Source organism: Delphinus delphis, chromosome 16 (genome assembly GCF_949987515.2).
Source record: "Delphinus delphis chromosome 16, mDelDel1.2, whole genome shotgun sequence".
Classification (NCBI taxonomy): Eukaryota; Metazoa; Chordata; class Mammalia; order Artiodactyla; family Delphinidae; genus Delphinus; species Delphinus delphis.
Window position 1 is genome coordinate 83,412,843 of NC_082698.1, and position 16,217 is coordinate 83,429,059.

The window sequence follows — 16,217 nt, forward strand, 5'->3', positions numbered from 1 at the left end:
TGTACATACTGTATATGCAAACGTTAGTCCAATTTCAAAAGTTGATTGAGTATATGAGCATATGAGTATATGCTTTTTAAACAAAATCCAAAAAACTACTGCCTCACATTACTGGGTTTAATAATTCAGTAGAATCAAGTCTTACCTCCATTTCTGGATCCTATGTAGCACCCTAGAGGCTGTATGCACAAATTTATGTTATCAGTTTGGTGCACCATTAGAAGATTCTCCTGGCAGACAATTAGAGTGGAAGTGTGGACGGTGCAGCCAACACAAGCTTTAGAAAGACACCGTTAAGGATGAGTTGGGGTGACTAGAAGAGCAAAGTTCAGAGCATCCTGTGATTTCCTGGAACAGTGTTTTTGAGACTGCAGGTAGTGACTGAAATCAGTTTAGTGGTTCATGACCAGCATTTTTTTAAAAAATGAAGTAAAATAGATTGCAAAATATCAGAGTGCTTCTCATTTCGTTTTATTAAAATTGTGTATGAATGCATCATGATGTAAAATGGATTTCATACTGTGAATGACAGTCACAAAAGTTTAAAGTACTCCGTTCAACAAGAAGGAATATTTCTCATCAACTTGAACCGGCACATCTTGCCAGTAAGTCCATGGGAGCTTCAGGTCCAATTATTTTCAGGCAGCTAAACTTCCATGAACCTCTGTCATGCATTGTTCCTATTTTAAATATATATTTTCTTTTCCTGTCTAAAAATTTCAGCTTAAATTGCATTTAAACCTTTTGACACACTCCTGGTTCCTGCCACCAGATCATGTTAATAACAAATAGTACACAGCCTCAGAGGAGAGAGTCTCTAGAAATCAGGATGTGTAAATTGAAGAGTGTGTAAACTTGAGAGGAACTCGTCCTCACGTGGAAACTTCCAAGTGCTAGTCAGTTGGTGTGCTGTGTTAGCGTCCTCGAGGGTTCACCAGTGGAGGATTTGGAGCTGCTGTAGTGCTTTCAGGAAAAGAAAATACGGAGCAGATACTCCAGTTCAGCAAAAAGCCCACCCTTAACCTAGGTATGATGTGGTATTTTAGCTTGTACATTATTGATGCCTTTTATTTTGCCCCTCTACCCTGACTTTAGTTTTATTTATTTATTTTTTTTGCGGTACGCGGGCCTCTCACCGTTGTGGCCTCTCCTGTTGCGGAGCACAGGCTCCGGACGCGCAGGCCCAGCGGCCATGGCTCACGGGCCCAGCCGCTCCGCGGCATGTGGGATCCTCCCGGATCGGGGCATGAACCCGTGTCCCCTGCATTGGCAGGCGGACTCTCAACCACTGCGCCACCAGGGAAGCCCTACCCTGACTCTAAACGAAGAGCAAAGCTCACATTAATTAAATTTCTAGGGCCGCTAATACATTTACTCAGGTTTACCACCAACATGTACAACAGCAATAGAGCAGTCTCCCTTATCCACAGGCGTATGTTCCAAGACCCCCAGGGGATGCACCAGACCCTGTGTGTACTGTATTTTTTCCTGGACGTACATACCTGTGATAAAGTGTAATTTATAAATTAGGCACAGTAAGAGAATGTCCAAGTTGCCAGCGTCACTTCTCTGTGCTTTCAGCCGTGTTTAAGTAAAATAGGGTTACTTCAACACAGGGACCGCGATACCGCAACAGTGACTCTGATAACCTGCACTACGACTATAATTGGCTAATGGCCGGGTGGCAAAGGAATGATTCACCTCCCCATCAGGACATCAGGACAGTGTAAGATTTCATCACAAACTTAAGAAGTGTTATTTCTGGAATTTTCCATTTAATATTTTGGACTGCAGTTGACCACGGGTAACTGATACCATGGAAACTGAGGATGAGGAGTGACTACTGTATACTAATTTAGTTTTGTCACTTAATACGGAATGTAACCCTTTAGGTCACCATATAATTAAGTAATTTATCATACTTTCAGAGAGCTCTTATTTGAAAATCTTGTTCTTTTGAAGGAACGTGATTTTTCCTTGAAATATTTTATATATTTAATGAGGTTTATTATTTGTGTTGCTTTATCAAAATTATGAATGTTACTAAATATAATATTATAAAAAGTAAGATATCTGTCTCTAACAAAACTTAAGAAGTATTAAACCTAGGCCCAAAATATACTTTTTGCCTTTAGATATATTTCTAAAAGTAGTTGTCAAAGTTAAATGGATCTCTTGTTTCGGATATTAATAACTCTTGAATTATTCAAGAGTATTTTTTGTTGGTGAGTTAACCTCGTGTGTGTGTGCTGATTACTTTTTTAGGTGAAGATGGTGCCAATGAAGAAGATTTTGGTGTGAGGAAGTTTTAAGTTTTTCTTATTCATACTTTAAGATTAATTACGTACCTCATTTTTTTTCTTCAGTTGACGATCAGCTGACTGTTCACATAGATGAAGGTGGATGGGCTTGTCTGGTCTGCAAAGAGAAACTCATTATTTGGAAGATTGCTCTGTCACCTATTACCAAGGTAATGGTTCTTTAGAGAGCTGGAAAGAGAGGAGAGGATTCCTGATTGGCTCTGAATTTTTACCCTAAATTTTTAGAGTTGTTGGAGAGAGTTGTTCATAATTTGAATCTACTCAAGCATTATAGATTTGCATTTTCACAGCAATATGAAATACTGAGCATATCATTTCAAAAAAGTTTCTCCCCTTATCATGATTTTAAGCAAGATCCATCTTATTTACATTTAATAAAATTAGAGACATGGAAGTTTTTAATGAATGTCATGCTAGTCACTCTGTCTAATGAAGTCTAAGACTAAAAGCCATCCACATAAGCTGATGAACTGAGTTTATTTATTTATTTTTTTTAAGGTTTTCAAAATAACATTTATTTCTTAAAAGTTAACATGTGCATAATAGGACACCAAAGAACACAAGAAGCGAAATACAAAGTCATCCATCATCACAAGCAGTTTACCATTTGATGTGTCCTTCTAGGTCTCGTTTGTGTATTTAAACACAACCAAGCATCCATTTTTATGGAATTAAGATCATACAGTTATGTATCATGCTTTTTCACACATCGTGAATATTTACCATTTCAAAGTCCCAGAGCTATGAGTATTTTGATAACCAAAAATACACTACACCAACTCAATCTGGAAGGGAAAAAAATGTAATCCTTTCTTGGCGACAAAAACTTCAGAAAAGACAAAAATGGCAACAGGCCTCTAGATAAAGATATTGGCAGAGTTATGATTAAAATACTACATTCCCTTAACGTTCAATTAAAAATGAGACATAAAGCAACAGAGGTCCCAAAGTATAATACTTTTAAGAGAATTCATTATCTGATCTAAACTATTAAAGTATTAGCAAGGAGGTATATTTCTGCTGAATTACTTAACAGTGTATTCCTATAGTACAGCTAAGAGATGCACACACATCAATGGTTATCATCAAAATATAAAAAGGAACACATCCACATACTTCCCTCCCTTCTATACTTCCTTCTGCCCCTCTGCTGCCAACCTAATGAACAAGTCCTGGTGTACATTTCTCAGATGGTTTAACAATTCCATGTCCAAGATGCTACTTTTTTACCAATTATAACAAAGATATTTACAAATTGGTTAATTCACTAGCTCTACTTTTTATCATACATTGTCACCTCAGGACTCCTAAAAAGCCTAGATGTTGCAAAATAATGAATGAACCTTGTCCATAGTAACCATTGGTACTTTACAAAAATGCACATTTAGACCTATGGTTATAACCTAAAACTGTCTTCTAGATATGGAGATACTAGCTAAGAGCCCTTCCCTTCACCCTTCCTCTTACCCCTCCTCCAGCATATCAGCGACTAAGTACAGGACTATATCTAGCTCCAAGAGGTGGATTAACGTAGACGCTCCCAGAAGACACAGCCCTTCCTAAAAACCAACAAAAGGGCATTTATTAAGGGGTTATTTTACTACCTCTACTTTTAATATACTTTGGGCATTAGGACTTGCTTATTCTTTAATACACAGCAATATTAACTAAAACACACAAATAGAACAATGGTTAGACAATCTGAACTTGTCTAAAGACTCATGGGCACAGATCCCTTCTCTGTACTTCCTTCCCTGTCCGCTCCCCGCCTCCCCACCACCCAGTGAATAGTCAGCTTACTCTCCAAGACTCAAGTTTAACAATTTCCACTCCCCCAATACAACCATTCCTATGAATTAACAGAAAAAAATACTTAAAAGGTGTTACTTTTAACTCTTTATTTTCAACATACGTTGTATACTTTTACACATCTAGAAAGATTAGATGTTTCAAATCCAGATTTAAGTTTGTCCACTATGTATACACGTAGTAACACTGAAGAAACTGCACACAAAGGCTATAGTCACAAAGTGTCTCCTAAACAGGAACACTGGCCTAGAAGCTTCCCCTTCTCATCTCTATCAACCCAGTGGACAAGAATAATAAGCATCTGTAATGCTTAGAGGGGATTTTAACAATTTTACTTCCTCCAGTTGTTTTCAGAAGTCTTTCCTATGAATTTTAACACAAAGTGTACACAATGTATTTGTCGGCTATTTTTGTCATACACTGGCAACCTCTTTAACATCTAGGAAGACTAGATGTTGTAAATTTGGACCCTCTGTCCTTTATGTACGCTATGTACAGAGCCAAGTAAAACAAAACGCAGAGACACACCAGACAATGGTTAGTCTTGGTATAAAGCCCTTTACACTTTCTTCTTTCTCCCTGAACCAGCACAAATAAAATAATGTGTACTGCTCAGAGAGGTGGTTTGATCATTTTGATCACTTCATTTCTAAAAGACAGTATTTCATATGAATTTTAACAAAAGGATATATCTACAAAATATGTTACTTCACTGCCTCTACTTTTAACATACTTTGTGCACTTCTAAACATCTAGAAAGACTAGATGTTTCAAATAAGGACTAAAGTTTGTCCACTGTATACACAGTAGTGTTGAATAAACTACGCACGTGTAACAATGGTTAGATCTGAAATTGTCTTCTACATAGGAACATTCTAATCTAGAACACTTCATTTCTCCCAGTACCTCCTTTCTGCCATCCATCCAACATTGGGCAAGTACAGGCACAGGTGTCACTTAGATGTGATTTACAATTTCACTTCCAAAGGCCCTTTTCAGAAGACGGCCTTTCAATGAATTTTAACACAAAGTGTACAAAATGTGTTAGTTTACTAACTCTACTTTTGTCATACATTGGCAACCTCTTTAATATCTAGAGACTAGATATTATAAAATTGGGACCCATTGCTCCAGTATATACAAAATATATACAGTAAAGTTAAACAAAATGCATGTAACATATAGAGCAATGGATAAGTTGAAATGTCCTAGTACCTGCTAGCAAAACATCTTTTGCAATCTTCCCTCCCACCTCCCTAAACCCAATGAACAAGCACAGAGTATACTGTTCAGAGAGGAGGTTTAACAATTCCATTTCCAAAGACAGTATTTCCCATCAGTTTTTAAAAGCTATTTACAAGAAGCATTATTCTACTAAAATTACTTTTAAATACATCAAGCACTTCTAAACATCTAGAAAGAATAGATATTTCATATAAGAACTTACTTGTCCACTATGTACACAGCACTGTTAAATAAAATTGCACACATGTAACAATGGTTATAATCTGAGGTATCTTCTAAATATGACCATTTTGGCCTGAACCATTTCCTCCCTCACTTCCTTCTCTCCACCGCCAATCCAGTGGACAAGTACATGCATATGTAATGCTTAGAGGTGGTTGAACAAATTCATATCCAAAAGTCATTTACAGAAGACAAGCTTTCTTACGAATTTCAGTGAAGTATACAAAATGTGCTCATTTTACTACTTTGTCATACACTGGCAACCCCTTTAACATCTAGAGACTAGATGTTGCAAAACTAGGACTCAATTTGTCCATTATATACACGATATACACAGCAAAACAAAATGAACATACAAAAAATGGTTTTGTCTGAAAATGTCCAGGTATGAACACACTAGCATATTACCTTTGCAATTCTTTCCCTCCCTCCTCCAAACCACTGAACAAGTATAGAAAATAGTATACTGCTCAGAGAGGTGGTTTAACATTTAACATTCCCAAAGACAGTACTTCCTGTGAATTTTAGCAAAAAGTTATTTACAAAGTGATATTTTACTACCTCTACATCTAACATACGTTGGGCACTTCTAAACATCTAGATGGACTAGATGTTTCAAATAAGGACTTAATTTGTCCACTATATACAGAGCAGTACTGAATAAACTGCACACATGTAACAGTTATAATCTGAAACTGTCTTCAAAATACCAGCATTCTAGCCATTCTAAGACCAATCCCCTTCTCTCTCTCCCCCCTCCACCAACCCAGAGGGCTATAATGCTCAAATTTTCAGAAGACAATCTTTCCTATAAATTTTAACACAAAATGTATTATTTACTAACTATTTTTGTCATACACTGGCAACCTCTTTAACATCTAGAAAGACTAGATGTTGTAAATTAGGACTCATTTGTCCATTATATACACTATATACACAGCAAAGTGAAACAAAATGCAGGAACATAAAAAAGACAATAGTTAATCTTGCCTCACTATAAACACACTGGCAGAGATCTCTTTGCACTTCCTTCTCCTCCCCGTGACCTTGAACCAGTGCACAAACAAACACAGTGCATACTGCGTACTGTTCACCCCTCCCCACCCGAACAACAGTTCATACGAATTTTAACAAAAAGATATTTACAAAATGTCTTTTTACTACCTCTACTTTGAACATATATCAGGCACTTTAGAAGATCTAGAAAGACTAGGTATTTCAAAAAAGTACTTATTGTCAACTACACGTACAGTAGTAAGGAGTAAAATGCATACACAAACCAATGGTTCTAATATGCAAATGTCTTCTAACTGTGACCAGTCTGGCACAGAACCTTCTTTTCTTCCTCCTCAACGTCTTCCATTCCATGTCCTCTAACCCAGTGAACAAACGTGGTCCTCTGTGGCTCCTGATGTCGCCTCTAGAGGCGGTCAAACAACTCCATTTCGAAAAGTCATTTCTAGAAGACATTTCTTTTCTACGGTTTTTTTAAAGAAACAAATAGGCATTTACAAGACATGTGACTTTAACTCTATCATACGTCGGCAACCTCTTCACATCTAGAAGGCCTATATGTAGCGAAAAGTTTTCTTTCGAAAGGTTAGGGGGAAAGTTGAGAGCAGCTTTTTCATATTATATACACAGGCCTTCTATAAACGGCCAGTAAATCTTCCCAAAGGGTGGCGGGCACTTCCTACTGGTAGCACGTGGTACATTATTCTCCCATTTCTATCTTACGACATCGAGGTCTTGGTAGAACGACGACCAACCGCCCGATGACCCGATAACGTTCCACCCGTCGTCGACCGGGGCTCCGCTCACCTTCCGGGCCCATTAAGGCCTTTGTCCGTTGTTGTCCGGACGAAGTGAGGTCTCGTCCAGCTAGGGCAGAGAGGTCACCTCAGGTCCTGGATCCGCGCGGGCTCCAAGGCCTAAGGGTGGGTGAGCTGGCGTCCACGTAGAGCCCCCTTCCCAGGCCCTCGAGGCTCTAACGGCCCTCCGCAGCGTTCCAGTGGCCGCCATTCTTCTCGCCCTGCCACGCCCGACGCCCAAAGGCGCCACGTCCTCGGTGGGCTCCCGGAGGCTTCGCCTAAGCCCTGCAGTGTGGGGTCAAGAGACCCGGCGGTGGGCGGGATCTGGGCTCCAAGGGTCCGCCGCCATTAGGTCGCAGAGGTGGGGGTGTGGGAGCAGTTCGTTGCTGCTTCCAGGCTTGGGCCCTGCCAGTGGACGGCTGCGGCGAGGGCTCTGGGGCTCGGTAAGACACAGCCTGAGCTTGTCCCGGGGGCCCCCCAGTTCACCTGCCCACCAGAGGCCGGAGGGCCTGGAGGGCCCCGGGCTACAAGGCCGCGATCCGCTTCTCACCGCGCTCTCTGCCGGAACTCTCAACTGAGTTTCTTAGAAGATAGGAATGTATTTCACTGAATCTACTGAATGATGCATAATAAAATAGGAAAAAATGATACCAGTTTTTATAACGCTAATTTAACTTTCAATTGTCAACTTCTCACACGGGGGTTTTCATTTGTACATCCACTACCGTACCCTCAGCAGCCTCTTTTTCTTTCCGCTCCAGATCAGGCATACTCTCCTGTACCACTTGTGTTCACTGGGCCATTGTTCCACTGGGACTTGGGCTCCCACTTACCTAAACTCTTCACATCTACTGGCCTCTGTACTGCTGCTACCTAGAAAACCGTGTTTGTAGTTTTAGGAGCATAGGTGAGGGAGAGGGCCTGGGGTGGGCATCCTGAGTTAGCAGAGGAACAATGATACTTGGCTGAGTCTAAGAAATGTTTTCTAGGTGACTTGGAATACTAACTCTGTGGTCATGCAGATTTTAAATGTCAACTAAACAAATCAAGATTAGACTGGGAAAATTCCATAGGAAGCCTACACACTTCTTTCAACCAATAGACTTTTTGGTCTGGGAAGAGATTGGAGTAGTTTATATTAAGGGTCTGGTTTAGCTGCTACGTTTTCCTGATTCTATATCTCTTAAAATATTTTGTTTTAAAATTACTGAAAATGATGATGAAAGCCTGATCAAAAAAATATGAGAAGAAAGAGTATTTGTAGAATGGTATTTCCAGCAATGAATTAGAATCTAAAATATGCAGAGAAGGGAAATAGTGAAGCCAGATACATATTCAAAAAATTGGATTTGACATGAAAGATTTTTTGTTTGGATTTGTTCTATAGTTATCTGTTTGCAAAGAACTTCAGCTACCACCTACTGATTTCCACTGGAGTGCCAACTTGGTGGCTCTCTCTTACTCTGCTACCTCAGGTGAAGCACATTCTACTCAGGTAGGTGACTTAAATGCTTATTGAAGTACATTTTTTAAAATAAGGGAGTTCTAAAGTTGGAGGAATCATCCAGCCCAGTTCTGAAGCATAGCTGTAAAGCTACAGGAATCAAGACGGAGAGGTGACGGCAAAGAGATGGACACACAGGGCAGTGGAACAGAATAGAGAGTAGAGATACAGACTCGCTCAAGGATGGCCCTTTGATCTTTGACAAAGGCACAAAAGAAATTCAGTGGATCAAGGATGGTCTTCTCAGTAACTGGTGTTGGAATCATTGGCTGTCTTTATGGAAAAAAGAAGCATTCCTCCTAAACCTCATTCTTTATGTAAGGATGAACCCGAAATGGATCATAGATCTAAATGTAAAATGTAAAACTAAAAACTTTTGGAAGAAAACAGGAAAAAAAATCATCATGACCTGGGATTAGGTGAAGAGTTCTTAGAAATTACCAAAAGCATGAGTCATAAAAAAAAAAATAGATAAATTGGACTTAATCAAAATTTAAAACTTGGCTCTGCCAAAGGCACTGAAAAGAAAATGAAGAGAGAACTACAGACTGGTAGGAAATAGTATATTATATAAATATTATATACGATTTATCTATCCAACAAAGGACTTGTATGTAGAACATAAAATGAACCCTCAAAGCTTAGTAAGAAAACAGACAACCCAATTTAAAATAGGACTTGAATGCTTTACCAAAGAGGATATAAGGATGTCAAATAAGCACATGAAGAGGTGTTCACATCATTAGCCATTAGGAAAATGCAAATAAAACAAGTGAGATACCACTAGACCCCTGTTACACTGGCTGAAATTAAAAGCACTGACACTACCAAGTGCTGGCGAGGATGTGGAGCAACCGGAACCTCATACATTGCTGGTGGGCCTGCTGGTGGTACAGCCACTTGATTTTCACTTCTTATAAAGTTAAAGTACCCTTGCCCTATGACCCAACAATTTCATTACTGGCTATTTACTTTAGAGAAAGTAATGCTTATGTTCACACAAAAAACAGCACGCTAATGTCATAGCAGCTTTATTTGTGATAGCCAACGGCAGAAACAATCCGAATGTCCTTTCAACTGATTTATCCATAGGATGGAATCCTACTCAGCAGTAGAAAGGTATGAGCTACTGATACATGCAACAACAACCTGGATGAATCTCAAAGACGTCATTCTAAGTGAGATAAAGGTTATATTCAGTGTCAAATATAACCAGAGTCAAAAGGTTATATTCTATATGATTTCATTTGTTTGGCATTCTCAGAAAGACAGAACTATAATGATGGAAACGGTGATTGCCAGGGGTTAGGGTAGGGAAGGGTGTGACAGTAAAGGGAAAGCGTTAGGGAGTTTTGGGTGCAGATGGAACTGTACTGTATGTTTATCGTGGTGGTAGTTATATGAGTCTACACATGTTTTAAAATTCACAGAACTGTAAAAAGCAAAAGATTTTATGCGGTCTGAAGAGAAACCAGAGTATAAAAATTCATAGAACTGTAAAACAAAAGGGGGAAAATGTCAGTTTTACTGTATGATAATTTTTTTAATATGAAAAAAAGGAATTTTTATTTCTGATTTCTGTTAATCAATAATACATTGCCCTAGTTTCTTTATATCAGTGTCAACAAACTCCCGATTTGGGCTCCTTCTTTTATTGTGGTTACTGAGTGTTATGGTCTTGTTTTGAGGCTGTTGCTGTCATGGTTGCCACCAGAGAAGGATCCATCCGCTATTGGCCAAGCCTTGCAAGTGAAGACACCTACACAGAGACGTCCGTAGATCTGGGAGGTGATAAGACTTGCAGTTTCCTAACAACAGTGCAGGTATATGATATTCTTTTATATTTATTGGAAAGCTGTGATTTGGCTTGGAAGTGGGATTTAAATGACTAAAAATTTGGGGTTTTGAGCACATCATACAGGCAGGGGGTGGGGGGAATCAAAAAGAGGCAAGAAAAGAAAGTCAGGATCTAGGATTTGAACACTTAAGACAGAGGGAAGCCCTTCTCATAGGACTCTGCAATATCAGTAGTGCATAGTAGCTGATGTTATTCATTTCTGTCAGGAAGATCTTCATAAAATGACGTAGAAACTCTTAGACAGCAGGAGGAATGGTTTGCTAATATATACTCTGCAGGTTTACTGAAGAAATAAAATCTGATACTTGATTTGTTGAACCTGCATGATGGTGAACCTATCACTTAAAAATCAGAATTAAAAAATACATGCAGTTAAAAAAATTGCAACAAAGTTATTCTGTGTAGAATTAATATTAAGTAAATGGATTCATAAGTAAGTGATTTTAATAAAATAGCACTGTTCTTTTTTATTCTTTTAGATTTGTTTTAAGGTACAGATGATTTCCTTCTGTATCAAAGTGATTTGTGTTAATTTTCTTTTCTTAGTCTTAACTGCTTAACTAATTTTGCTATGTTTGTTCACAGGGAGGAAGTTTTATTTTATCCTCATCGGGAGGCCAGCTGATTCGCCTGATACCCGAAAGTGTAGGAAAAATTCATCAGCATATCCTGCCTCAAGGGCAAGGTGTGCTTTCGGGAATTGGTCGGAAGGTTTCTTCTCTTTTGGGAATTTTATCTTCTAGCAGTGATCTCATAGTAAGTTGATAAAATAACTTTGTTTTACAAGCTTCTCTTAGTGAAATCAATAAGTTGGCAGTTCCCTATGAAGTTGGTATTGCCTCTGTATGAACTGTGGTGTACATGAGCTGAAAGCTTTGATCTTTCAGTGAAGCATTTTTATTATGATGGTCAAATGAGTTCATACCCTGTAACGTTAATATTCTTAAGTCACACAGATTATCTTATAAGTAAATTCTTTGAACTAAAACTATGATGTAAAATTATAAACGTGTTTAAGGATTAATTTTGCTTTCTAGACATAACCAAAAGTGTGTTCTCCACCCCCATGACTCCAGCTATCTGTGTGGATGACTCAAATCTATGTCTGCTGGGCTTCTGCCTCAGTCTCTGGAATAGTGAAGGGAGGCTGATGGGAACTAACGTGTGGGGGGCATCTGCTCTCTGCTAGGTGCTCCATGTTTGTTACCTCCTGTAATTATTAGATGACCTGTAATGTAGAGAGCTTCATTTCCAATTTGTAGATGAGGAACTGGCCTCAGTGAGGCTAAATTGCCCAAGGTTACAGAACCACTCAGCGGCAGGTTCATACCCACGTCTGTTTGAATTGAGAGCACACCTTTTTTTTTAACCTATGCTGTTCCCTCTAATTTCAGGTTGCTATTATTATCTGCTTCCTTAACTGGTCTTTGAACCTAAAACGTAACATGTCTGGAAGCAAATTGCTGATATTCTCTTCTCTCCTGTTGACTTACAAAACTCATTTCTCTTTTGACCTATTTCTAATGGCACTGTCACTTTTTTCAGAGACCCAGGTATAAAACCCTGGTGCGTGTGTGTGTGTGTGTGTGTGTGTGTGTGTGTGTCTGTGTGTCTGTGTGTCTGTCTGTGTGTCTCTCTCTCTTTACCAGGTTCTATAGGTTTGGCTTCTTTCATGTCTCACTGCCATCCCCATCTTCCTGCTTCCATTGTAAGGCCCTAATATGCACTCTTGGTTAATTTCCCCTAATTCTTGGTGCCAGTCCGCTTTACTCACTGTTGGCCCCTCCGGTCCCATTAGTGACTAGAGTCATGGTGACAGGAGAAGTGGAGACAATTAGGGTTTTCACTCAACAGTCCTGTATACCCAACTTAAAAAACACATCTGTTCAGAAGCAAGAAAGACAAGGTTAACATACCCACGTGGAACTACACACAGCCCTACCAGATTCCTTCTCCTGTAACACAGCTCTTGTGCTCACAAGCCATTGAGACTATCTCCCTTGCTTATTAGGTTTACAAGCTCACATTTAAGACTGTGCTGTGTGTGAACCTTATTTTTGCTTCTTTCCTGGTTGTAATCCGCATCCCAATTAAGCAGGACTGTGTCTTGTTCTCTGAAGATCCTGTGACTTTCCCACCTCCCGACTCTGCTCTTCCTGGGCCTTCTGCCTTTATATTTGTGCCTGTGGAAACCCTCCTTACTCAAGGTCTGTTTCAGGATCACTCCTTCCTTCGAGTCCTAAATGAAGAATTCTGCTAGGATTACTATCAAATAGCTATAAAATGTACTAATTTTGAATTTCAGAAAAATAGTTCATTAACATTAGAACGTAATAGTCTATAAACTTTTTTCTCCTCTCCATATAGCTTTCAAGTGTCCTTTGGGATAGAGAGCGATCAAGCTTTTATAGCTTGACAAGTTCAAACATCGGTAAATGGGAATTAGATGATTCTTCAGAAAAACAAGCACATAGTTGGGATGTAAATAGAGTCCTGAAGGAAAACATCATTGATGCTATCTGGGTAAGGAACAGTAACATTCATCTCTATAATTTTCATTTATATGAGACTGCTAGTTCCTTTAGTTGTTGTATTTATTAGAACATATTTCAGTGTAATACACAAAGTTTTAGCCAGCAGATAAGCTGAAATGGAGTAGTCAATCTTTAGAAGTATTGGGAAGCACTGATTTACTTAACTTTTTAAATGCATACATTCATTCAATAAATGTTTGACTTACTGTGGATGAGGCACTTTAGTAGGTGCTGGGGATATAAAGGTGAAAAGAAACGATTCCTAAACTCAAGGAGCTTACGTTATTGATATTTTCATGTAGGGATCTGAAAGTAACTATGAAGCTATTAAAGAAGGGGTCAACATTCGGTATTTGGATTTGAAGCAAAACTGGTAAGCAATTAATTTGTCATGAAGAACATAGGAGTTGTTTGGAAAAACAAACTGATGTTTGTTATAAAATGATGAGCAGTCTTGCTATCTGTTTTTCGAATGCCTCTAATGCTAATCTTATACTATTATGTCTTAACTAAATCATTTTGTGTTGTCTAGCGATGCTAATTCATTTGAGAAATATAGGCAGTTGTCAGCCTTCCACTGTGTGTTCCATTAGCTGTCTGCCCTCAGTAGGGATCCGTCTGTTCTGCTGTCACAGCCGGAGCCTCTAAGAGCTGCCTACCCCGCTGCTGGGGGTGCTCCGTGCTGTCATTTTTCCCGACTCAGTGGAGATGCCAGGCGCTCTTCTCCAGCCCTTTTTCTGTTGCTGAAGGAGCTTTAGCCTGTGTTTGTCGCTGTATTGAATAAAGGAAGGATGGGGTGAGGTTTTGTCATGGTGGTACAAGTTAGAATTCAGTCATGGTTTATACTCAGAGTGAATTTCCTCTTAGAAATGGTGCTCTAAATGGTGCTTAAGATCCCAGGTTAGTCTGATAAAGCTACTTAATCCCATGTTATTGTTTAGCTTTAATACCAGAGGCCATATGGAACTTAAAAACCATTTGTAATATGGCTTCTGTGGCAGAGCTCATAATGAGTGCAAATACATGACTTGTAATTTTTCAAAACGCAACTTACCAGAAGTTAAGGAGTATTTTTATGTGTTCTAGAGTAATTTAGTTTAGTAGAACAAATTCTACTTGTTTCTTGGCTTGAAGTTGTGCTGTTTAATTTTTCTCTCTTGGGCTATTGGGACTATCAGGACCCTTTATAGTTTCTGAAAACCACATATGTAAACTATCAAAGAAGTAAAAATAATAGTATATATTTAATTTCCCAAAACAGTTGCATTAGATACAGTGTATCTTGTTTTCATTTAGCTTTACCAGACCTTCATAAATTTAGAACTGCTGCCAGGACACAGCCCACTGTGGGTGTAGGATGCGGGGATGCAGACGTTTCCTCATGTGTAGTTTTCAGAACGGAGACACGGGTTGAGAACAGAGAAACCTGCTTAGGACTGGCTGTGCCGAGGCAGACCAGACCCTGGGCGCCTCCCCCGGTGCTGTCATGCTAACGCAGCTTGATTCTCGTGGGGCCTGTGAGATGCAGCTCTCACCCTCCTTCTGGGCCCCTCCCCACCATAGCTCCAAATGATGTGGTCTTCGCTCTTTTGAATACTCTTGTTCTGGTGATCCGTTCACCGCGTCTGGGTGGGCCTCTTCTGTTTAAGGAGCGTGTGTGTCTCCCTGATGCTTATTGCTCCTCCTCGGTCGATTGCTCCTTTTGGCCAGAGCTGCAACCTCAGCTCCTGTTTGCAGTGAACAGCCTCATGAGTTCTTTTACCAGATGATTACTGACGCAAAGCTCAGGTAGCTTCATTCTGGATTTTTTGAAATCATAAACGTATTGCCCTGTATATACTCGCATAAAAATTTGTCAATTAAAAAAAAAATTCTGTTTATTTATTTATTTATTTTGGCTGCACCGGGTCTTGGTTGCAGCACATGGGATCTTCATTGAGGCATGTGGATCTTCTCTTGCGGCACATGTGCTTCTCTCTAGTTGTAGCACACGGGTTTTCTCTTCTCTAGTTGTGGCGCACAGGCTCCAGAGTGTGTGGGCTCTGTAGTTTGTGGCATGCAGGCTCTCTAGCTGAGGTATGTGAGCTCAGTAGTTGTGGCGCGTGGGCTTAGCTGCCCCGCGGCATGTGCGATCTTAGTTCCCCAACCAGGGATCGAACCTGCGTCCCCTGCATTGGAAGGCGGATTCTTTACCACTGGACCACCAGCTAAGTCCCTGTCAAATTTTTACTGATTTGCAGAATTGGTTATCTTCCTATCATCTTTACTACCTAAAATACCTTCATGTTTTTTTAATCAGGAAGATTTTTTTTTTTATAAAGATGTCAAATGAAACTGGTCCAAGCACCACTCCCTGAGGAATCCTCTGTTAGCTGTGTCTCTGGGCCTCAGGGGGCACCCATTACCCCACAGCGGTCCAGTCTTTGGAGTGACTTCAGTGTCGAGCCTCATCTGGACGTGGCCGTCTCTCCCTCCCTACCTGGTGCGGAGGGCAAGAGACTGCATTCTCTGCGGCCTCAGTCGCTTCCTTCTTACGTGTCATCAGTAGCTCTTTAGGTCACTGCCAGTATGTTTGGATGTGGGCCAGTGTCCTTGAATTCTTCTCGGGAATTCAGGTAGAAGTGATAAAGGCTGGGGAGCTGGAGGAAGAGAACAGTGGAGAAGGGAAATGAGAGCCGCGTTAGGACTGCTTGGTTTGAAGTGCATGTTGTCCAGCCACTAGCTCGGTTTATTATTTTTAGTTGTCAGTAGAGGGTGCTTGCCACCCTGTTAATATTTCTGAGACTTGAACCGAGAGTTGCTAAAAATGCTACTAAACGTTTTAGAAGGGGTTGAGATTAGAGACCATTTAATTGGTTGGGGGCAACAACTTTGATAGACTTAAGAGGACCATATACACTTTAAGATGGAAAA

The 16,217-nt window shown here is 39.9% G+C and overlaps 1 protein-coding gene across 1 annotated transcript in view; it reads left to right on the plus strand.

Moving 5' to 3' along the window:
• NUP133 (nucleoporin 133) overlaps positions 1-16,217 on the plus strand; it is a 57,469-nt gene that overhangs the window by 2,270 nt on the left and 38,982 nt on the right. Inside the window, exons 3-8 of the mRNA XM_060035118.1 lie at positions 2,367-2,470; positions 8,796-8,903; positions 10,601-10,735; positions 11,356-11,526; positions 13,138-13,293; positions 13,607-13,677. Of these exons, the coding sequence (XP_059891101.1) occupies positions 2,367-2,470; positions 8,796-8,903; positions 10,601-10,735; positions 11,356-11,526; positions 13,138-13,293; positions 13,607-13,677 (745 nt within the window). The remainder of the gene's footprint in view (positions 1-2,366; positions 2,471-8,795; positions 8,904-10,600; positions 10,736-11,355; positions 11,527-13,137; positions 13,294-13,606; positions 13,678-16,217) is intronic.